The sequence below is a fragment of the Manis javanica genome, chromosome 2 (genome assembly GCF_040802235.1).
Source record: "Manis javanica isolate MJ-LG chromosome 2, MJ_LKY, whole genome shotgun sequence".
NCBI classification, from domain to species: Eukaryota; Metazoa; Chordata; class Mammalia; order Pholidota; family Manidae; genus Manis; species Manis javanica.
Window position 1 is genome coordinate 21824155 of NC_133157.1, and position 24588 is coordinate 21848742.

The 24588-nt window shown below is 36.3% G+C and overlaps 1 protein-coding gene across 1 annotated transcript in view; it reads left to right on the forward strand.

Annotated features, from left to right (window-relative positions):
- Window positions 1–24588, forward strand: part of SVEP1 (sushi, von Willebrand factor type A, EGF and pentraxin domain containing 1) — a 171624-nt gene that overhangs the window by 56799 nt on the left and 90237 nt on the right. Inside the window, exons 6-14 of the mRNA XM_073226361.1 lie at window positions 3029–3208; window positions 9059–9256; window positions 11238–11356; window positions 13445–13574; window positions 17083–17190; window positions 17945–18076; window positions 18701–18895; window positions 20109–20230; window positions 22096–22204. Coding sequence (XP_073082462.1) covers window positions 3029–3208; window positions 9059–9256; window positions 11238–11356; window positions 13445–13574; window positions 17083–17190; window positions 17945–18076; window positions 18701–18895; window positions 20109–20230; window positions 22096–22204 — 1293 coding nt within the window. The remainder of the gene's footprint in view (window positions 1–3028; window positions 3209–9058; window positions 9257–11237; window positions 11357–13444; window positions 13575–17082; window positions 17191–17944; window positions 18077–18700; window positions 18896–20108; window positions 20231–22095; window positions 22205–24588) is intronic.

Genomic DNA, 24588 nt, shown 5'->3' on the forward strand with positions numbered 1-24588 from the left:
CTTAATGTACTCAATATTTATGGTCTGGCAACTAATATCCACCATCAGGCAATGACTTCTGTTGACCGTGCACTGAATATTTTGCTCCACTTCTTCTATTATTTTAAAGTAAAGCTTTCACTATAAATAAATATATGCTTGATATGAAAAACTGGCAAATGCAGAAATACAGAGGAAAGAATGCATCTCATCCAAAGTCCCAGCAAAATTCTTGTATCCCAAACGATTTTGTTACACAAGGTTTAGAGATGGTTCTATTGTCCTCTGGCCTTTAGTCTTGCAGAAGTGCTGATAGCAAACTAAACTTTGTTCTTTTGAAGGGATTGTTTTGGGTTTTCTTTTTGTACAATGCCTGATGCTTATAGGATTATATCTGTAAGCTACTAAAATGAGTATATGTGATCCTCCTTTGGTATATTCAACAGGAATTCAGTCTCTTTTCCTCTCCATACATCTGTTTATGACTGCGACACACACGCCATCCGACTGTCCTGTGCGTTTCCTTGCCCCCTTCTTTCCCTCTCCCCTCCCACTCATGCTTCCCCTCCTGCCCCTCCAGTCTCCTCCCTCCCCTTCTCTTCCCTGTCTTCTCCCTGTCCTCACTCTCCCCATCCCCTTTCTCCCTTCTTCCCCTTCCTCCTTCCCCTGATCGTAGTGGGTCTAAACTAGAACTGAAGGGAAAAAATATAGAAAGAGTATAAACTCTTTAGAGATGGTGTTATTTAAAGAGGAACCCACAATCGATTGGTGGCCCCAGCAGGGTATAGAAATTGATGGAGCTGAAGCTCCTTAGGGAGGGATCCAGGAAAACAGCAGGTTGTTGTCAGCAAGTGGGGTGTTTGGATTGGGGATGGCACGGTCTGGAGGATAACTCAATAGAGGCGACTCTGGATAGGGAAGGATGTGGTTATGGCAGAAGAGGAGGTGAAGAATAGGACTCCAGGATGCTGGAATGATCATCTACATATATAGTGAAGTCACCAACTTGTATGTGTGTGAGAGAGAGAAAAGGGGAAAGGGAATACAATCTTCAATGAATGAGAAGTGGCCCAGTGATCAGTCAACAATTGGTGAAAAAGATGTTGGGTATACAGTATGATGCTTTGAAGGAGCTGAAGATTTAGAGAGAAAGGAGACAGAATGATCTGGGAGGCCAGCAAGGAGCAAAGAAGACACTTCTGTCACCTCCAGGCCCTGTCTATAAGAGACAATAAGATTTTGATTAAATTAAGAAAGTGAAAGAAAAGCCCAAAATGGAAGTTTAAGATATGAAGGGCTTCATTAACAACTCATCAGGTGTTCCAGAGAGCAGGTGCAAGAGTTTGTGAGCCCAGCTGAGATCTGAATTATGTGGGGATGACCCTAAGAGGAGGGATGTCTCTGGATCCTGAGGCTTTCTAACAGATTGCTATGAACAGGAATACAGGGCATCATGGAATTAATTGAAATGAATCTTAACACACATGGTGGGATTTTGGTGGGCTGCATGGTGAGGGAATCTTGCCAGAAGAACTCAGAGCACAGATGCTGTTTGGGACCCTGCAGATGCAGAAGCCATCTGAGTGTCTTGTATCTTCTGTGATGCAGTGTCGGGGTAGACAGAAGTAGTAGCAGTGGGAAAATGCAGATTTCTCTGGACACCCCAGAGCACTTCTAACTGCTGGTGGTGGGGGGACTGACTGAGGCACTGGGGCCTTTCCAGTGTCCAGGCCTCAGTAAATACACTTGTGGCTGCTCACTCATGGAGGTTTCAAATCTGGTAGAAAAAGGAACCATGTCACCAGTTGTACCCACTCACTTCTTAGACCAGGAAAATATGATCCTAGGTCACATTCATTCCCTCTGAGCAGGGCTGCCCTACACACAAACTGTATGAATTGAAAGAGGAGATCAACAAAGGAAAGGTGAATGGATGCTGGGAAGAGGAAATTTGGAACTGTATATAGCTACTGGGATCAGAGACCCAAATAACAGTGTCCTAATCCAAGTAAGAATTAATTTTTCTCTTATCTGAAAGAAAGACAGAAGTTGGTAATCCAGAGCTGGTGCTATAGCTCCATTCTCATGAGAGGCCCAGGCTTTTACATTTTTTTTGCTCTACTATCTTCCTGCATGATGTATATCCTATAGTATCTTATACAATAATATGCTGGGGCACTATCCTTACATCCATATTTCAGGACAAGAAAGGAGGAGGGGAGGGCAAAGAAAGTATTCTCTCAGTTGAGACAGTCCCCATTAAAAAGCTTTTCCAGGCATCCCATACAACTTCAGCTTATATCATGGGCTGTCATTTGTTACAATGAAGGTGTGGACTTGTTATCTTCTATCTGTGCATGTTACTATGCTGAATAAAACTGGGAAGAATGGTTATTGGATGGGCAGCTAGCAGTCTTTGCCACAGTGGCAGAAACCAAGCAAAACAATGTTAATGCATACATCAAGATGAGCATCATGACCTTGGGTTTGCAGTAAACATCTGGGAAAAAGGAGTGAAAAAGCTAAAAGGACCAGAGTTGTGGTAAGAGAGGAGAATACTGGAATTTCAGATTGCAGAGAGTGGGTACTTTTGCAAAGAGTGGTATCCTTAAGAGGCCCAGGATATGCCCATGATATCTGAGAATCGAGTTGATCGTGAACCTGAAGTAACTGTCCTGAGAAAGACTTCTTTGTTTTGTTGGAACGGAGCTTGGAAAATCACAGCAAGGCCCAACTGAAGACTGCACATACCTCCCTTTGTCAACAATTCCTATCTACAGGCATCCTCATCCATCTAGGGTCAGACTCCTTAGGCTGTTTAAAGTGTCCCACCTATGGGCAGGTAACTGAACAGTGATATTGCTCAGGCAACGTATTTGATAAAACACAGGCTTTTGATTGTCCCTTGCTAACTCAATCATTACTTACTATTCTATTTGCCATCTTGAGAAAAAAGATATTTTCTTGCTTGCAATGTATAGGTATTATTAAACTTAAATTATTTTTTGTCCTTATTTAGTAAAATGTGATCTGTTTTCATTGCATATAGTAAGAACATGCCCCCATCTCCGCCAACCCAAACATGGCCGCATAAGCTGTTCTACAAGGGAAATGTCCTATAAAACAACGTGTTTGGTTACCTGTGATGAAGGGCACAGACTAGAAGGAAGTGCTAAACTTACCTGTCAAGGAAATGCCCACTGGGATGGCCTAGAACCCCGGTGTGTGGGTAAGTTCCTGAAAGGCATGGTGCCTTTGGTTATTCGTTTCTTTTGCTCTCTGATTTCTTGTGCTTTTTGTGAAGATGTAGAACTAAAAACTAACAGATAATAATGATAACTACACATCAGTATATAAAGGTGTGGAGATATAGATACATAGACAAACATGGAAGTCTCTACTGGTAAAAAGGCTTTTACAACAGAATCCAATTTTCCAAATCACTAAAGTTTACAGCTTCAAATAGTAGTTAATGATTTTTTTAAGTGGGGCCAATTTAGATGGATTACTTTTTTAAGCAAATACCATGTAATTCCCTCACTTTGTTAAACACAATTTACTTTTACCTTGTTGTTGATAGGACAAAATTATGAGCCAGTGAATCTTAGGATGGACAATAAGATTCTATTTCTTCAGAAGATTTTCTGCCTTGTCGATCAGTAAGAGATGTGACACCTCTCTACTGAACTTGGGCCCAGAATGAATAAATTCAGTAGCTCTTCCAGTTTGCTGCTTCTTATGCACTGTAGATACAAGTAACAATGATAAAAATACTGATGGTAATGAAATGATGGTAACTACCACTTAGTGAATCCTGACTATGTGTCAGATGCAGTATACCTGGGACCAGTAGCAGGAATGTAATTAAATGACCAACTTCCAAAAAAGGAAGAACTATATGTTGGGAATCAATTGAGATATGCCAGGAACCAAGATGGGGAAACTAGGTATTATAAATATGTCAGTTCTTTCCAAATTGATTGATAGGTTTATTCTAGGATAATTTAGTATTGGATCCATGACTGATAATAAGGGAGGGTGTCACCAATACTTATTCTCATGATCATAAGGCAGATTATGAACCCACCGTAATTAAAATAGTATACATAAGGGAGGTTGTTTTGGGCCTAACCAGGGGGTGTTCATTAATAGTCTTAAGAACTGACCCTCACTGTGTAGGCTCAGAAAAACTGATATTATGCTGAGAAGAGATTAATCTCTCTTGGACAGAAGAATGAAATTTACTATTAAGCAAAGATTCAGTTTATTAGCAATGAAATACCTACCGTTATGGGTACTGAGAAACATGGGCCTGACGAGCATTGTGTTTCCCTGTAGCAGAAGCTACAAGATACCCAAGCCAAGGACACACTTAGTTTGTATAAAACCAGAACAAGGGGAATTAGTTTCTTCATATATTTAACATAATTAAATGAAATGAAGTTGATAGGATTATCACCATGAAAAGGTGCTTTGACAACAGGACAATAAATCCCAGTGAATGCCTTCACTGGGACCCTGTCTCCTCAGCTAAAATTTCCGTGTAAATACTGTTTGCTACTAAGACAAGACTCTCTTTCTGTGGTTCCATGACTGACCAGCTTCTTCTGTGAGGGACCCAATCTTTCATTCCAAATGGTAATATATTTAATAAGGTTCCTGTGGAGTTAGCCTGTCCTAAATTCTCTTTAAAATTATTGTGCACATCTCTGTAATGCTTTTAAGTGTATACACATTTTAGTGGATTTACAGTATAGCCATCAAAGGGAAATTGCATCCTTATTTACAGTTTATTAGAGAATAACTCACTCTAGCCCAGAACTTCTGATAACAGCCATAATTGGTATGAAAATTTCCATCTTAAAAAAATTGACAGAAAGTGTATTAAAGAATAGACAGGTGAGGGGCAGAGAGAAAAAAATAGAATAGGCAGGTGCAAAACAAAAATTTTGAGCATGAGGTACAATGAGGCACAATATAATACTTATTCTCATGATCATAAGATTGATTATGAACCCACCGTAATTAAAATAGTATATGTAAATGGTACAAATATGCACAGAACAGTGGAACTGCACATTACTCCAAATATGGCACAGAGACATATATTAGCTTATAGAAGAATAAGATGATCTGTAAAGGAAATTTTAGAAATCACTGGGGAAAATGTTTATCCAAAAATTAGTCAATTTTGACTCTCATCTCACACACACACACACACAAAATCACTAAATTAATTCAGTTAATTGAATAGGGCAAATTAAGGAGTGAAATATAAGAAAAAAATATGTATTTTTAATGGAGACCTTTCTAAAAATAAAAAGGCAGTCTGAGTTTTTGGAGATGAATTTCTTAAGAAAAAGAAATGAACAATAGGTTTGAATACATAAAGATTTAAATCCTTGTGCTTCACATGAATAATTCTCTATGTTATTAGAAGGCAAACTGCAAAAAAGAGGTTCCTTGAAACACATAAAACAGCATCAATGTTACTAACATTGTTCTTAACATTTTCTAAAGTATGGAACTAGACAAAAACACAAATATAAAGACTCCGATATAAAGAGAGAAAAATGAATTAAATGGATGGATGAAAAATTTTTTAGTACAATTTTTAAAAACTAAAATGAAATTGAGAAACTCCTAAAATCAAAGTTATGAGATGTGGGCTAAGTTTTCCACTGATACAATTTCATACCTGTAAACCCTCTCATTACTAAACAGGAAGGATGAGGATAAAGGTTAATTTCAAATGTTAGGAGAAGAATGATTACAAGAAAAGTTTAAAGAAGTACATAATAATAATTAAATAAAAGGAGATGAGATGCAGTAGAAAGGATAAGTGGGAAATGTCTGAATAAAGTAATAAAATAGATTTAAAATATAAGTAATAAAAATGCAAAAAAGAATTTTTCTAAGAAGCTAGAACAAAGTATATAGAAGTCTGAGGTTTTCAAAAGAATAAAAGACCATACATACATTTGTGTATTTAAATTGAAAACTCTTGAAATTATGTATGTTTTCTAAGAAAATGAAAATTCTTAAATGAATCAAGAAAAAAATAGAAATGCAAATGTGTAATTACTCATAAAGAAATGGAAAATGTTATTAGAGTATTAATTATTCCTCCAAAAATGACTGAGGGATAAGTAAGGCAAGATTCTTTCAAAGTTTTAAGAAACAGCAATTTTCTTATTATTTGACCATATAATTTGAAACCATATAATCTGACCCAAACTACTATTACTTAATACTATATTATCAAACTATTATTATTTTTTGCTAACCAGACAACCATTATCAAAAAAAGATAAAAACCTCTAACAGCAGATATACGAGCAATCCACATTCAAAACAATGGCCTAGCAAAAACTAGTGGAGTTTATCCGAGGAATGTAAGAAGGGGTCAAAATTTGGTGCTCTAGCAACATAATATAGTTTAATATAATTTCATTATAGCAACTAGTAAAAATTCATTTGGTCACTTGGTAGAAGATAAAAATATGTAAACTATCATTAAAATGATAAAATGAAATTCTAAGAAACATAGAGATAATCAACATAATAAAGTAAAGTCCACCTTCAACCTGTACCCACTTGACAATATAGTCAGTCTAATTAAATCTAGAAAAAGAAAAGGATGCTCACAATCATTCATATTGTTTAGTATTCGCTAAACTTTAGCTCTTCAAATAAATCATGAGATTAGAGCTATTGGGATTCAAAATCTTCATTATTTGTAGATTGTGTGTCTGCTCCCAAAATAGAATGAATCTACTAAAAGGACGAGAGTTCATTAAAGTCATAAAAATACCAAATAAGCAACTTCCTATATTTGATGATAAACAGAATATGTGGTGAAAAATTGCATTCAGAAAAGCTACAGGAAATACAAAATTTGTAAAATTGGCCTTAAACAGAAATATGTGGAACCTGTATTACACAAACTATAAAATGTTACTGAGAGATGAAAACACTTCAATATTTTTATAAAATTTTGTCAAAATGTAAGTTCTCTGCAAATATATGTATAAGTAAAATGCAAGCTCATTCAATAGCCTAAAAGGGACTTTCTTTTTTTGCCCCTTTTTGGAATTAGGGAGTGATTCCAGGCTTCGTCTGGAAGAATATGCAGGCAAAAATTGGTGAAATAAGATTGTAAGGGAAGAATAATTAGGAAGAGTAAAGAGAAACTAGCTCTACTGGGTTTTAAATCATATACTCAGACTGCAAAAATGAAGAGTACCAAGGATTGCCCTACAGAGTGAGTAGATCCCGAAACGTATGAGGTGCATCTATTATTAAGGAAGTGTCACATGCCAGTTGAGAAGAAAACACTTATATAGGAAAGTAGGCTAGTTCTTAGGGAAAAACAAAATGAAATGAAATTTTCATGTTTTTAGTTCACACTGGACACCGATATAAATTCTTCATAATGGAGTTAAGAATATGAATTTAAAAAGGAAACCATTAAAAAAACTAGAAAAGAATATAGCTCATATATGTAAGTGAATGTTTAAGCACAAATAATGGAAAAAAATTAGTAGATCAGACTATATAAAAATTAAAGACACTTTCACCCAAAATACCATAAGTAAACAATAAAAGAGAATATTAACAGGGAATAAATCTTCAACAGTTATGATAGCCAGAGGGTAATTTTCTTAATTTATAAAGAACCATTCTTTTTTTTTTCTTTCTTTTTTTTTCTTTTTTTTTTCTTTCCTTTTTTTTTCTTTTTCTTTCTTTTTTCTTTTTCTTTTTTCCTCCTTCTTTTCCTTTTTTTTTCATTCTTTCTTTTTTTTTTTTCTTTTCTTTTCTTTTTTTTCTTTTCTTTTTTTTTTCTTTTTTCTTTTTTTCTTTTTTTTTTCTTTTCTTTTTTTTTTTTCTTTTTTTTTTTTTCTTTTTCTTTTTTTTTTCTTTTTCTTTCTTTTCTTTTTTTCTACTTGTCTTCTCTGTGCTACACTGTCTTCCCCAAACCATTCTTAAACAAAGGACATTGAATCCTGCATAGTAATTATATTTTTCATTATGCTTGAACCATGGATTTGGCTCTTATTTCCCTCTTGATCAGGTAGAACAGGAAATCTGGGCAGTCATGTGACATAATTGTGCAAAAATAAAGAAGTAAACCATATCTCAGAGAAAAGCACTTTTGCTGTCAGAGGTTTGAAAGCAGCTATTTCAGGGAGGAGGCGTGACGTGACAGTGGAGTATTTTGGAAGACACAGGTTTTACCTCTCACCTGTTGGGTGACCTCAGGAAAGTTAATTGTGGGACAGTTACTACTGTGCCTCAGCATGGTGTTTGTAAACAGGAATAATAACAGTACTCTTTACTCCATAGGATTAAATAAGTCAATCCATGCAAAGCACTAAGAATAATGCCTGGCACATAATAGGTACTTAATATATGTCAACAATTATTACATGGAAATACAGACTAAGGATGCAAGCAGTGCTGCTGGTAGAATCACAACCACAACAAATATGCATATAGGTGGCTACACACACACACACACACACACACACACATACACCCTACATTAGGTCCTTGTCTTGATTTTCCATTCTTTCTGCATTCTGTCTAATTCATCTGCTATTCTTCATTTATTCTGAAGATACCATTAGGAGTCAAGGCCCTAATTATAACACAGTCATGTTAGGAAGGTATAAAAACTTTTCTCATCATATGCACACTTAAAAATGGCACCAAAAAAACTCATAAAATGGAAACTTATTGATGATATCACTTAATCCATGAAAGATGGAATCCAATTTACTATTTTATATTTCTTAGCCATAAAGTAATATTCTGCAAACTGAATGAAGTGCTCCAAGCAAATGATAGAAGACACAATCTGAATTGATTAAAATATCAGTTAGAAGTCTTTCAAGGTTTTGATACCCTGGAAAAATAATACAAGGTCTCTTAAGGAGATATAATTTTGCATTATTTACAAAATGGCATATGTGTTCATTCCAAGGCAGCATAATTGTATTTTTCTTGGGTAAAGAGAACCTGTGGTGTTCACAATTTGTAGGAATACAAATAACATTCTGTCATTTCCCTACAATAGAGCACCACTGCTCCACCTTTCAAAAGCCCAAAGGTGTTATCATGTTCCCACCCACCTGTGGCAAGCAGCCAGCCAAGCCTGGGACAGTTTGTCAACTAGGTTGCCGCCAAGGATTCGTTTTGTCGGGAGTCAGAGATGAAGTGAGGTGTACCACCTCTGGAAAATGGAGTGCCAAAGTTCAGACGGCTGTTTGTAAAGGTAGGTCCCCTCCGTTGGTCAGGTTGAAAACCAGACTCCTATATAATGACATACGGGTGCAGTGCAGGACTGTCCCTCTTTGCAGCTTTTACTGCAAATGCATGGTAAATAGTAGGTGTTCCCTTAATATACCCTATGAGGATTTTTGCCTCCAGATGGATTTACAAAATCCAATTGTAATATGCCAGGCAACAACAGAAAATGTGGAAAAATAAAGATAATATTAGAGCTGGAAATCAGATACATTTTCCCATATAAGGCCGGTGAGACTAAACAAATTAAAAAATAAAACCAAACAAGCTATCAGCCCTTGGAAACCTGCATGTCATTACTCCCACAAGAGATGTTGCTGCCTTGCTGGCAGCAAGAACAGACTGCTGTGCTAAAGGAGGTGCCGAGAGCAAGAAAGTTTTTAGAAGTAAAAATAAAAGTATCTCTAAGAGTGGGGCAAAAAGTTGGAACAGAAATTGAAAACAATAACCAAACTAAGAGTTCCCTCAGAATGGGAAATAAGCAAAGAACCTGAATATTCTCAACTGATTAAACCAAAAAGGTAGAAGTTAAAAACCTCAATATCCATTTAATAAAAAGTTTCAGAAGGAGAGAGGAAAAGGGGTGAAGGAGAATTTTCCTGTGAGTAGAAGGGAGTTTCCCTAAACTTGAAAGACTTGAACCCTGAGATGGAAAATAGCCCATGAGTACTAGGCAGGTATATTTTCACTACTACTGGTGAAATCTCTGAGGTCCAAAGTTGTTCAGAAAATGTTAAATAAATTTTCAGAGAGAAAAGATAAACTGCACAAAAGAAACAAGAACCAGATTCACATTATACTTTTTACAACTCTAAATGCCAGAAGGAAATGTAGCAATGTCTAAAGAATACAGAGAAAGTAGATATAAACTGAATTCCAAATCCAGTCAAGCTATTACTCAAGTGTGAATGAAAAATAACTTTTTTTAGGTTTTCAGAGTCAATATGCTAATACCTCTTTGTGGGGAAAAATTGTCCAGGTATAAGCCCTTCCAAGAAAAAGGATATATAAATTGAATAAAATGTTGAAGGAACAAGACAATAGGGACAGAAGTTGTATCAATTCAGATATATTCAGCTGCAAGTTACAGAAGACCTAATTTAATATAAATTAAAAGGAGCATTTTATATTATGTAATAAGAACTTAGCTCTGATGACTGATGCAGATATGTATAATGTTAACACATCTAATTCAGTATATCTGTGCTGCAAAGTTTTGCACTGCAAAATAATGTCATTGGCTTTAATTTGTCATTTGTTTTGACAGTACAGCTTAGCACTACTAATTAGTTCTCCTCGACAATCTTGTTTTCAAAAACAGTTCCTTCCTACCACAGTCAACACTGACTTTTTTTCTGTTTGTCTGTTTCATTCAAAAAATATTTGTCGAGTTCCTGTTATATGCAGGTACTATGTAACGCAACAGGGCAAGGGATATCCTGGCATAAAGAACTAAAATTCTATCTGGGGAGAACTCTTAATTTAAAAATGGCATATTGAGTTTTCTGGTTTGGAAGGAGAGAGGGCTGTGGGAACTTGTGGTGTGAGCACCTAGAATGGGCTAGAGGGGCCAGAGAGTGCTTTCTGAGGAGTTTATGTCTCAGCTGAGAATTAAAGGACAAGTAGGACTTCTCCAGGTAAAGAGGGAACAGGGCATTGATTCAGGCAAAAGCCTAGGGACAAGAGACCAGGGTGCTTTCATGGGACTCTGGGTATCCAAAGTGGGGAGAAAGTTCCTGCAGGGGAACTGTGAGAGATGAGACTAAGCGGTCAGGAAGGGGGGCCTTGTAAGCCTTGCTGAGACCAATCTTCTTGAATGCCAGTTGCATCTTCCAGATCAATGTGGCACTGGTGTGTAAAAAATGAGTCACCGAGTACTTGTGTATTTCTACTTCTTTCTTAAGTGACTTAGAATTACATATCAATATTTTAATTGATTTCTGAGTCAGACGTGGAGGCTCCTCATATCAACTGTCCTAAGGACATAGAGGCTAAGACTCAAGACCAGCAAGACTCCGCAAACATCACCTGGCAAATCCCAACAGCGAAGGACAACTCTGAGGAAAAGGTAAGGTTTGTGGAGGCATTTGCGTCGTTTTCAAGTGGATTCTAAATACACTGCAAATACATTTAATATTGAAGATTTACTAATACACTAGTGGTAGTATTTTATATATACTGATAAATATTGGTGCATCATTTGAGAGAAGAATGATTAGCTTGAGTTTTTAATTAGAAATCTCAGATGAAAATCTCTAATAGGGAAACTTCATTCCATGGACTTGTACTGCGTATCCACTAAGATTACTTGACTGAGAATTTTTTGCCTCTTACTAGGTCCTCCCTTAAGATCTCTTAAAAAAAGAAAGATGTGAATCAATCTTAATTCCTACTTATGAACCTATCTTATAAAATGGAGTCCGAAATAATTGCACATTGGCCAATATCTGAATGAGATATTAGTGTTTCTAATTCTGCTTTTCTAAAGCCAGCATGGTCCAGAATGCAGTATTTTGATATTAGTATACTGTAGTTTGAGCTAATTATCCATGAGATGTTAAAAAAGGAATTAATTTAGGAATTTAGCTTCCTCTTAAATCTATACTATTAGTGTTCACATACATGAAGATACCCTATAGTTTTGAAAACTGCATGTTAAATATGTTATAAGTTGTGCCAGTCAAAATATATGGAGGGGGCATACAACACTAAAAAAAAAGTGCTAATAATTATGTTGAATAGACTTACAATCAAGGTAACTTTGAAAAACATGTATCAACTATAGTCATCATGCTGTATATTACACCCCCAGGACTTATTATTTTATAAATGGAAGTTTGTACCTTTTGACTCCCTTCACCCGTTATACCCCCTCACCCCTTACCCCTCCTCAGGCAACTACCAGTCTATTCTCTGTGTCTATGAGTTTGGTTTCTTCCTTTTTAGATTGTACTTATAAGTGAGGTTATATGGTATTTGTCCTTAGGTAATCTAAAGACAAGGTGACTTTAAGTCTGACTTTAAAACTGCGACTCTGACTTCTATGGCTAAATATACTGTAGGTGATGTGTGTGTTGAATGGTCCCTCATGTGCAGTTTCCATTAAAAGGCCTATGAAAACATTCACTATCATTATTTTCATCATAATCAACATCATCAAACTCTAGGAACAGTACAGGGACATATTTCAGGATGTAATGAGAGTTCACACTGTAGCACCTGGGTGTGGAAATATTCTTAAAAATGCAATAGGAAAGACAAATCTGTTTGACTAAAAAAGGTGTTTTTAAATTTGTATTTGAAAAAAATTTATAAATTAAAATAAATAGCAAATTAGAGAAAAATGCTTCAAACTTATCAAAGTTAAAATGATTATTACATAATAGTATAAATTTATTTTATCACATCTTAATTTTCAAATGGACTAAGCAGGTAAACATATAATTGAAAAAGGGAAGACTATATCTAATCATGCAAACATATGAGAATTTAATCTTAGCACCAAACATTAAGAAACTGAATTAAAACAATGACCTGGTACCATATTTTGACTTAACAAAAAGTAGTGATATTTACTATAGATCAGGGAACTTGGGGTGGGAACTTTGACACTGCCACTGTCAAATACTGACAATAGGAATGCACATCATTTCATATGCTTTGAGAAAGAAATTTTGTTTTATCTATCAATAAAATGTTAATGACTTTGAGATAAATAATTCAGCTCATGGAAATTATTATAAGGACACAATAAAGATATTTTTAGTTACCTGTGAAAAACTATTCATTCTACTACTGTTTATAATAGTAAAGTTTGGGATCAATTTAAATGTCCTTTAACAGATTTTTCTTCAAAAGATTATCATACATTAATTTTACAAAACATTATGAAGACCTGTATGTAATGGCATAAAACGCATTTTATGATACTATGTTTAAAAAGCAAGGAACAATATTTCATATGTATGCCAACCCTATGAACTATGTAAATAAAATAGTGTGGAAAGAAATATACCAAAAGGCTGTGCCTGATTTTTTCCCTTCGCTATATATGTGAAATATTGTGTCATTTTTAACTAATAATGTGTAAATTTTAAAAATAAATGTACTATTGATATTAGCTCTAACTTTCAAAATATTTATTGACCTCCAAAAGGTGTCAATCCACGTTCATCCAGCTTTTACCCCACCTTACCTTTTCCCAATTGGAGACATTGCTATTACCTACACAGCAGTCGACCTATCTGGCAATCAAGCCAGCTGCACTTTCCACATCAAGGTTATTGGTAAGTCTTCAAATTAATTGGGTAGACTTTTGAAAATAATCCAGTACCCCTAAGGCTTTGCTTGTCCTTTATCTTCAAGAACTCCCTTCCCACTGATTTTTCCTATTGGCATTGAAACCTGGTTAAGCCATTCCTTCTTTGAAATCTACATACTCTTTAACCAAAACTGTGTTGCTTTTATTTCTTCCCATATGAGCCTTTTGAAAAGTTCCCAGTAGTTGCCATCTCTTTCATCTTAAGTGCCATTTGTCCTCAAAGTCATTCAAGTCTGGCTCTTGTCCCCTTCACTCATATAAAGGACGTTCATCAGGGTCACTAGTGGTCTCTACAGTCACTCCTACTGCACACTTTTTAGTCCTTATTGTATGTAATCTTTCCTTAGATTTTAAGTTATTAACCACACTGTCTTTAGCAAAATTGTCTCCTTCCTTGGCTTCCCTGACACCAGTCTTTCTTGGTTTCTGCCCCCTCCCCACATCCCCACCTCAACCATTTTTCTCATTTATCCTTCTTTATCTCTTTCCTAGGATTCTCTTCCTCAGACCAGCTCTCAATTGTGGCTCATTCCCAGGGTTCCAACCTTGGCCATCTTTCCTTTCTCTCTCCATAGTTTTCCTGGTGATTTTGTTAACTGTTAACCAGACTTACATCTATTAAGAAATTTAAACCAATATGTAAAACTGCCTAGTGGACTTTCCCATGTGGATGTCCCACAGGCATTTCAAACTATTTTATTTTTTAGCTTAGGAAATGGCACAGCCAACCACCTAGGTACCAACCCAAAATCTGGAAGTCATTCTTGATTCCTCTCCTTCCATCACCAATATCCTGTAAGATATCAAGTTCTACTGATTTCATCTACCTAATATCTCTAAGCTTTGTCCCAGCCTCTCCATCCTTATAACCCTGCTATAGATCAGTTCTATTCGTTTATTTATTTTGGGCCTGGGTTACTACATCATCTCCCAGTTGGTCTTTGTGCTTTCAGTCAGTTCAGTGATATTGAATAGATCCCAGGTACCCACCCCCAAGATATAATGCATGGAGAAATCAGGTATGGAGCAGTCTGTGGCAGTTGTGAACACAGACTCCGAACCCAATTTGCTTGAGTCCCTATCTAACGGCGATGCGATGAGTTGCCTCTCTGTGCCTCTGATTCTTCATTCAAAAACAGAATTCATAAATGTATTAGTTTCATAGGGTTATTGTGTTTTTAATTAGTTATATATAAATCACTTAAACTAGTGCCTGATACACATTAAGCTCTATATAAACATATTGACATTTGTCTGTATTTATCTCCAACATATTCTAATATGTTTATATTAAGATTCAACACATTAAATTCATTTTATTTTTAGAATTTTACATAGCCTCTTAAAATAACTAATATATATCAAACTGGCTTCTTACCCTAGAAATGATAGGTTTTGGTAAAAGTAACTGAAAAGACCCAAGTAAAAATCAGGTCTAATTCATTTTGTAGTGCTTAGGGTTTTTTTTTAATTGCTCTTTTAGTGCTGTCTTAAACATAAACTTTACCAGTCACATGAAAACTATGTTGGAATTGTTTTTTTACGGTGCTGTGATATTAAACATGGAAATGTGGTTCAAGAGTTCACCAAGTTTTCATTTTTCATGATGAAGAGCCAGCATGGTGAAACGTCAAATGTGTACTCAAGTGTCTAGCTAGACACTAGCTGAACTTTCAAATTATGACAGAGAGAGAGGAAACGAAAAGGAAGAGAAAGCAGGGAAAGAGAGACAGGGAGACAGAGAAAATACTCGGTTAAACCCTACACTTCTTGCTTTCCTCAGACGACAGGCCACTGGAGTCTTGCTGATAAATGAGGGGAAGCAGGAATGCTTGTGCTTAGCATTCCCAAGAGCACTGCCTCCCTGGCTCTGAAATGTGCTTTCTCCCTCTCTTGGAGACAGTCCATCTGCTGCTAACTCCAGTTCCTTTGACAGTAACTGGCCTAGTCTTACTGTGCTCTTGTACCTGCAATTCATCTTTAAAATGTTTGGCTAATATCAGATGAATTTAGAAAATCTTGAAAATATGCACTTGCGGTTTCTCTTTGGGAAAATAGTAAATACTGCCAGATTTGCCAATTTTAACTATGTTGACTTGATCCAGCCTTCTCAAAGCACACTGACCTCCTGTGAGTGTTCCTTCATTCCTTTCTTTATTCAGCAACTTATTCTGAGCCCCTGAGATGAGCCAGGTGCTGTGCTGTGCAGTGGAGCTCTGACGATGTTAACCATGAGCCGAAGAGACTCCGTCACCGGTCAGCAGAGTTCATGGTCTAGGAAAGTAGTAAACCCAGGGGACTAATGAAGTGACAAGCATGAGAAAGAGAGAAACACTGAGCATTTATTCATAAGACTTAGCTTAAAACAAATCTATATATTCTCACAGTCATAGCTCATTTAATTTCAGAGTGTTTACATATATTGTGGATAGAAGTACCGTGGTCTTGATGCCTGTGACTGCCATTTACTTCCTTAATGACCTCAGGCAAGTTCCTTAAATTGGCCTAATCTGAGATTCCACACCTAGAAAATTAGAAAATAATTTCTGTCCAGTCTTCCTCAAACTTCAGAGGCATGTGTTGTGGTTATAAGAATACTTAACATGTACATAATCAATAAGTATATAAAAACTACCTCCTACATACCTTTGTTGTCTTTTACTGACATCCTAAAAAATTCCACCCCATTTGATCAGAGCTTTGAAACCTGGCTGACTCAGGCCACCTCACACTTCTCCTTCAGCATGGATTATAATGCTCAGCAGCACAGACTCACAGAGCTCTCATCTCCGCTGTGGCTTTCACCCCCTCCCCATTGTAACCCGGACTCCCATGTCCACGTGGACCCTGTTCTTTGTCTTTACCTAGAATCAATTAACCCTAGAAATCTTAGAATACAGTGTCTTCCTTTCAACATACCTCTTGGCCTTCCACCATATCACCCTCACTTTCCTCTTGCATATTCTACAACATGACTCAACTCTCTGCCCATTGGTCCTTCCATTTATCCAGGTGTCAGCCCTGTCTTGCTTGATCTTTCAATTAAGAGGAGGATCATGGGAGTGACTGGCTCAGTCATTTCACTCATTCTGCTTCTCTGAGAAGGTTCTCATCACTTCCAGGTCCATCAGCTCAACTACTGCAGGTGGAACTCACAAACTCAATGTCCACCACATCTGGAATCACCTTTCACACCACTGTGCTCAGGGTGACTTTAAGAATCTGTATGCTTTCTTCAACAGGCAGAGGGCAGTAGAGCAAGAACCAGCTCTTTCTAGGTTGAGACTTGGGATGAAATGTACCTCATCATCAAAGGGGTCCCAGAGCCAGTCTTGTGTCTAACAAGGCCAAGGTTCTCTGCGAACACAAATAAACTTTAATTCTCTCTTCATTTTTTAATACCAATTGTGAATTCTTTCTCCTCATTTTTGAATATCAGTTGTGACTGCTTCCTTTGATTTCATCTTCTTTAGATGTAGAACCACCTGGCATAGATTGGTGCAGATCCCCACCTCCCGTCCAGGTCTCAGAGAAGGAGCATGCTGCAAGCTGGGATGAGCCCCAGTTCTCAGACAACTCAGGTGAGAAGGCGGGGATTTTGTGGGGAGCATGCTAACACTGAATCATATTTGATTTTTAAAAACCTTAAAAAAAAGGTGAAAGAGAAATGAAAAGACAATTCCACTGTCTAAGCAGAATGAATAGTTACACAAAGCAAAATGTTTTAATACTAGAATAATTATATATAATTTAACATTATTAATCTTACCTATCCATGGGGTCCCTTTATTTCAATATTCAATGAACCTGTGGTAGATGTACTTGAAGGTGTTCTAATAAATTCTCTGAGTCTCTAAACTTACATTTACCTGACAATATAAACTATGCATTTTATTGGTATCTCTAGTATAGCTGTATGTATTCATATTCATTTCTTAAACATTTGCCAAAGAAATTACAGTTCGTAGGAAAGCAGGAAAATAAGGGCAAATACAATTGAAGTTCACATTAAAGATTTCACCAAAACTCAGTAAACAATAAAAATGAAAATTAAATAGATTTCTTAATTAAATTTTCAGTCTTCAAATAGACTGACCTATTCAAGGAAAATCATTTATTCAAAAAGAATGCCTTAGTTTAATGAGGTTTTTGGGTCTACTATTTCTACATTATAGTATAAATATTACATCTTTAATTTTCTACTAGTGGGCAAATCACAACAAATTGAATGCCCAGCTCGTTTGTATAAATTGAAAATGAAAATTTAAATAAAGTGATTAGTAAACTGACTGCAGACCAATAACCCAAAAATTGGATTCCTTTGTTCCTTTTTAGGAGCTGTATTGGTCATCACCAGAAGTCATACACCAGGAGACCTTTTTCCTCATGGGGAGACTGTAGTGCAGTATACAGCCACCGACCCCTCAGGCAATAACAGAACATGTGATATCCACATTATCATAAAAGGTACTCTCTTCAGTAGCCTCCAAAAATCTAGTTGATGTTTGCTATTGCGTTCTATTTTGTGAAAAAAAATAGGCCACGTGCAGTAGACTTTTGAAGTTAGAATACTGATGGATTTTATTCAGGTTACCAATTATTATTACTTCACCCCACAATAATTAGAAATATTTTCTTCTAGGGTATCTTTAACCTTTTTTTAACATTTTCTCTTTAGGTGCAGAGTATTATTGTAATGATCCTATTTTGAATGCTTAACGAGACAGGTTCTGAAAATGTATTTGCTCTATCATGTTATCTGGTTTTTATTTTTATTACATTTTCATTTGTCTTAAACAAATTTTAATTTATTATTTTCTTTTTTTTTAAGGAATGTCATTAAAAGAATCCCACATCGGAAATACTTTTAGCTTTCCGTAAGATATGTACAACTTCTAATTACACATATTTTCAACTCTGCTTTCCAAGGAACCAAGAAGTCACAATCCCACACTAAGGATTTATAGTGAAAGTTCTTCTAGGAATAGTGTTGGACAGGAGGAGTCCTTTTCAAAACTCAGCTTATAGCTCTGGAATTTAATTTATATCTCCTATACCACTGTATCTAATAGTACAACTTTTTTTACACAGGTTCTCCCTGTGAAGTTCCATTCACACCCATCAATGGGGATTTTATGTGTACTCAAGATAGTGCTGGAGTTAACTGCACCTTAAGTTGTTTGGAGGGCTATGATTTCACAGAAGGGTCTACCGAGAAGTATTATTGTGCTTATGAAGATGGTATCTGGAAACCACCATATTCCACTGAATGGCCAGACTGTGCTAGTAAGTTTTAATTTTTTTCTGGACTCCTTTTAGTATGTGTGAATGTGTGTTTATTTGCATTAAAGAGGAAAATTGATGTAGTAAGTGGGGATTAGGTTTGGTCAGTGGAAGATGGTGTCACAAATTTGAAATGTTTGTAGATAAGAGAAAGGTTTGTCCCTTTACTTAAAAAATATGAGCCCACAAGAGTCTTGTTGTTGATTGGATTGCTGTACAAAAGATTAGTTTAAGACAAAAACCTCTTGGCCCTCTCATTGTTCTTTACCAGAAATATCTGCAGAGACTTGCCAGCATGTTGTTCTTGTTCTATAACCTTGAACTTGAAGTATAGTCTCATAATCTGCAGGCGGGTTTTTATTTAAAGTAAGATCCAACATGTGATGAAATGAAAGAGCTCAGTCGCAAGTTCTTTAAATCTGGTTCTGGTTTAGACTTAGAGCTATACTATGATCATTAATACATAGTTTTTTAAATAACCCTATATCTTTGTCTAATGTAAATAAATATTCTCTGGAGTAATTCTTTGGTCCAGTACCATAGGTGGAGTTTAAATGCCAATGTCTTGGAAAAGAGTAAAGCCCACTTACTTGAGGTCTTTTTTTTTTTTGCAAATTTGGGAAGTAAATAGAAGCATTATCACTCACCTATATCACAGATTTAGACAGTAGGATTTCAATGGTGATGCCATTAGGAAGCATTGTTCTCAATATTGTGGGTTATCTTGTTCAATCGAACAATGCAAGCTTCTGATCTAAGGACTTTTTCTCTACGGAAATCACACTCTCAAGGTATATGACTGCACATAATATTTAGATATTTTTCATTGTCTCTTGATTGAAAATATAATATAAATGTATGAATTTATATGAACATAAATCTTTGACCTGGCCAGGAGTTTAAAAGAATTCCCAGGACTGTTATGAACACCATTTTTCTCTTAAATGCTCCCTTTTTTCATAGGGTTGTAAGCTAAGGAATAATATATCAAAGCAAACTCATGACTGGGCGGCTGGATACAGTGCAGCTTGACTCATGGTTTATTATGACCAGTTAATGTTTAGAAACTTTCCTTAGCTGTCATCTCTTGTTTTTAAAACAGTCCCACAAATCTTGTTAGAATTAAAATACTATGTTGCAGTTCTTCCATAGACAGTTAAATCCTGTTTTGAAAACACTAACCAACTGAAGCTGTTTTTTTCCCAACATCTTCCAGTAAAACGTTTTGCAAACCATGGGTTCAAATCCTTTGAGATGCTCTACAAAGCAACTCGTTGTGATGACACAGATTTGTTGAGGAAGTTTTCTGAGGCATTTGAGACTACCCTGGGGAAAATGGTATGTGAGTAGTATTCCTTTATTGTTCACCATATCTTAATGGCTTCTCTGGGTCATCTGCCACTGAAATTAAGTTGTCTTGATGATTTTCCTTTTCTTTGTGTTTCAAACTTGTTCCTGCCCTTTAGAATTACTCATACGTTCTTGAACTTTAGGAATGAATTACAAGTAAATCTGTAAAAAAATGTTTTGAATTTTTAAAAACAGTCTGAGTCAGGAAGTCAGGAGTGGGTCCATGTGGTTTGAAACTGTCTGCTTTGTTATTGAAAGTATGACAGAAATGTCATTATAGGCTATATTTTATGATGATGAGATCATTGAACATTTAAAAGATTTTCTTTTTCATGCATTTTTGTTTAGGACTCTTGCAGTGATTTGGGAAAAGCAAAACAATTGTATTTAACTGTGCCGAGCATCCAGAAGGCAGGAAATGTGTACATGTTTATACCCATAAGAGATGGGGAGCCTAGAATTTGAATAGAATCTGAAAGTAGATTTAGTAGTAGTCGCAGACTTGATGTGGAATCTGAAAGAAAGAGAGGAGTCAAGGAGGCAGAGTGCACGGATCAGAGATGCAGAAGCGGGAACACACGGCACGGGGGGTGTGTAGAAGGATCTTTTCTGATTTCTATTTTCTCAGGGAAAAAGATGCAGAGTCATGATCTGGGAGCAAGGATGGGGAAGAGTTGAGGTTTGAGAAGAGAGAAGATGGCATAAAATAATTTTCTAGGAGAGGACAAATGAATATACTAGAGAAATGTAGTAGGATTGGCAGTAGGCAGCACCATGTTTTCTCTCAAGCTATAATTAACCACGTGCAGGTGAGGAGAGCCGAGCAGTCCCAGCAGTGTATTCAGCTAGGGTTAAGGGTTCTCCAAACAAACAAATTGAGGGGTGGGGGGCGGTGCATGCAAGGGAGTGATTCATGGTAATGAACTGTGGAGCCTAAGATGGGTAGATAAGGATAAGGAAGTGAAGACATTGGTCTGAGGGACAGTGAAGAGGTGGGAGGGTAAGTGGATTATAAATTTCTGATGAAGTTGAAGAAATTTTGGATTTCTGGGAATAGAAAAGGGTGCAGTTACTGGTAGTGACAAGGTCTGAGGACATGACCATGAGAGTGAGTGACAAAGTCAGGCTGTTAGGAGGAGAAGAGGAAGCGAGAAGCCAAGAAGATGGAAGGATTGGGGAGGTGAATGTGGAAGTCACCAGGAATTGTAACAGGGGGAGTCGCTACATGTTCATGGAATGCGGGGTGACTCAGAATGGGGAAAGGCTGTAGGTGACTGTCCCAGGGAGGGGCAGTGTGGTATAGTTCAAAATTGTGATACTTTAAGTCGATGTGACGTAACATGATCTGGAAACAGCCATGAAGAGTGAGGAAGACACTTCTTCCAAGCCCACCAATTAGGAAAACTGGAAAGTCGAGTTTCATTGAGAGCAAAAGGGAACATATAGAGAAGAGGTAAAAAAATAATAAATTGGTGGTTTCTGACTATGAGTTTCAGGGGACATAGAGGGGAATTTTGAGGACTTGGAAATGAGTGGAGATAGAGCCAGAGAATAAGGATCTAAAGAGCCATACAGGGTGAAAGTTCAGAAGCCATATGCCATGAGGCCAGGCTTCTTGGGTAAGTGACATAAACAGAGAAAAGAGGCATGAGACGGCCGCTGTGGTCCACAGGCAGTGAGAGGCCGTGGGGGAGAGGGGGGAGGAGGTCAGGAGTCCTTTCAGGAGCATGCAGAGCTCCAGGGCCTCCCCTCCCCCCTGCTTATGGACTTGTGAAGGTCAGGGAAACAAAGGCCTTATCCAAAGCGCGCGGAGATGTGATTTACATTTTATGCTCTTCATTTTTTATTTGTAGGTCCCGTCATTTTGTAGTGATGCTGATGACATTGACTGCAGACTGGAGGACCTGACTAAAAAATACTGCCTCGAATATAATTATGACTATGAAAATGGCTTTGCAATTGGTAATTAAATTATGTAGTGTGGGTGGTTGGCAAGACTGATCTGCAAAATAAGAAAATAATTCCAGAAGAGTGGGGCAAACTAGAAAAATTAACTTCTATTAATTTACTCATCCAGTGTTTTAGGATGACTGCATAATTTTTGATAATGTGCTTAATGATTTTTGTAGGTATATTAAATTTTGGCTATCAAATAAATGATTTCCAAACATTAGCCAAAACTCTTGGCATGATAAAAACTAAGAAAACTAAGTCACATTATGATTGTAAAATTCAAATATTGATGTAATATTTTAGAGGAGAATAGTTTTAGTTGTAAAGTAGTAATAGCAATTTTATACGGTGTTCAATTTAAAATGTAGTTGAGTCATTAATTTAAAATTACACATATGAAATATTCAGAGTCTTCACCCAGAATATAAGACTCAATCTATTCAAGTCCAATATACCTTCAAGTGGAATTCAGATGTTTCCTCCATGCTGACTCTGAACAGTTTTATTAAGTTTATTCCTTAGTAAATATGGTAAGTGATTTTTTTGCTGGTGTATCTGGCTGGCTATTTAGTTTACTGCCTTAATATTTCTAGATTTCAGTTGTCTGTCTTCGGTCTTTCATTAGGAAAATCAACATCCTTTCCAGTAATTATACTTGTCATTTTTATTACATTCTTATAAAACTATCCAGAACTTCCAGAATAATATTTTTTAAAATAATAATGATAACAAAACAGTATTATGGCTAAGCCCAGGGACTCTAAGACCAACTACTTAAGTCCAAATCCTGGCTTCACTACTATTAGCTGTGGTCTGAAGCAAGTTACCAAACCATTCCTGTACCTCAGTTTCTTAACCTATAAAATGGATACATAAGACTCATGAACTCATAGGGCCGTTTTAAGGATTAAATGAGTAAGTACAAGGAAAGTGCTTAGAAGATTATTTGAGACAGTATTAACTTATTACATCAGACATCCTTTTTATTTCTGACACTAATCATATTTGTAATTTTTTTAGTGACTAAACATTAAGAATGGTGTTGATTGTTGCTTTAGACTTTTTATATTTTAAAAATATTATTGGTGCATACATTTTTTTGCAAATATTTGAAAAAAATGCTAAAAAGCAGTGCAATAAAGATAACCCACAGTCCCCAAAATAATTCTGTTAATACATTAAAATATGTATTATTATATGTTAATACAGATATGCATATAACTATATGTGTATGTGTTTGTATGCCCATACTATTCTGTAAACTTGCATTCTTAGTCAACATTATACTAGGGTATTTTTCTGTTGTTGCCTATTATACTTCAGTTTTAATGGCCACATATTATTTTAGCAATCAACTTGCCATAATTAATGTAAACAATTTCCCCTTGGTATCCTTTAAGTCGTTTTCCATTTTTAACTATTATACAGAAATCAGTGAACATTTTGGACATTAAAGTTATAGCTAGGAAGTCATAAAGTGGCATTGGCAGTGGACTTGGCAGTGATTTAGTGTAGATGTAGCCCATCTGCAGTAACAATGCTTCTTCTATCAAATGTGCCCCAGGTTTCCCCTCCAGATTGCTGAGGTAGATTGTGAGAGTACAAGGATGCACCCAGAGGAAGCCAGTTGTCATAAGACTTTGAGATGGGCAGTATTTGTCATCTAATAGGGATCCAAATGGCAGTTGTCTAAGTTCAGGCATGCGAAGGTGGTACCAGTGTTCCTTCCTGAATGTCTTTACAACAGAGAATCACAAGAGCAGCATAATATCTATAGCAACACCTTAGCAAGTCATCATGTATGAAAACAAAGGCCCAATAAATATATTTAAATCATTTGACCTCCTCATAATTATGTTATTCAAACTAAAACTAAAGTGAGATGCCATTTTTGACCTGTCAGATTAACAAATTCAAATAAAAATGCTAATACCCAAAGTAGGCAAGGGTGTAAGGACAAGTATCATGCTCATATATTGCCTGCAGAGGAGAAATTGGAGGCCAGTGGGTGATATGTATCTAAAGGATTAAAAACACTCAGACTCAGAAATTCCACATCTAAGAATATTTCCCAAGATAAAAATCAACCCAGTGTGCAAAGATGTAGTACATTTTGTAAATTCTAAGATGCACACTTTTCATTTGAGCAACTCTGGAATTGGGGGTGTCTTCTCTTGATAGTGTCTTACATTTTATGAAATACTGTATACCCAAGGATGTTCTAAAATTTTGAGATAACCTGCAAGTCTGAAAATAGAAACCTGGTTATTTTGTAGTATGGTCATAGAAGAGGATATTATGAAACCATTTGGCACAGAAATGCCGTAATATATTGTTGAAGAAGTTTGAAAAAAAGATTCCCAAATAATATACACACAGTATTATCTTATTTT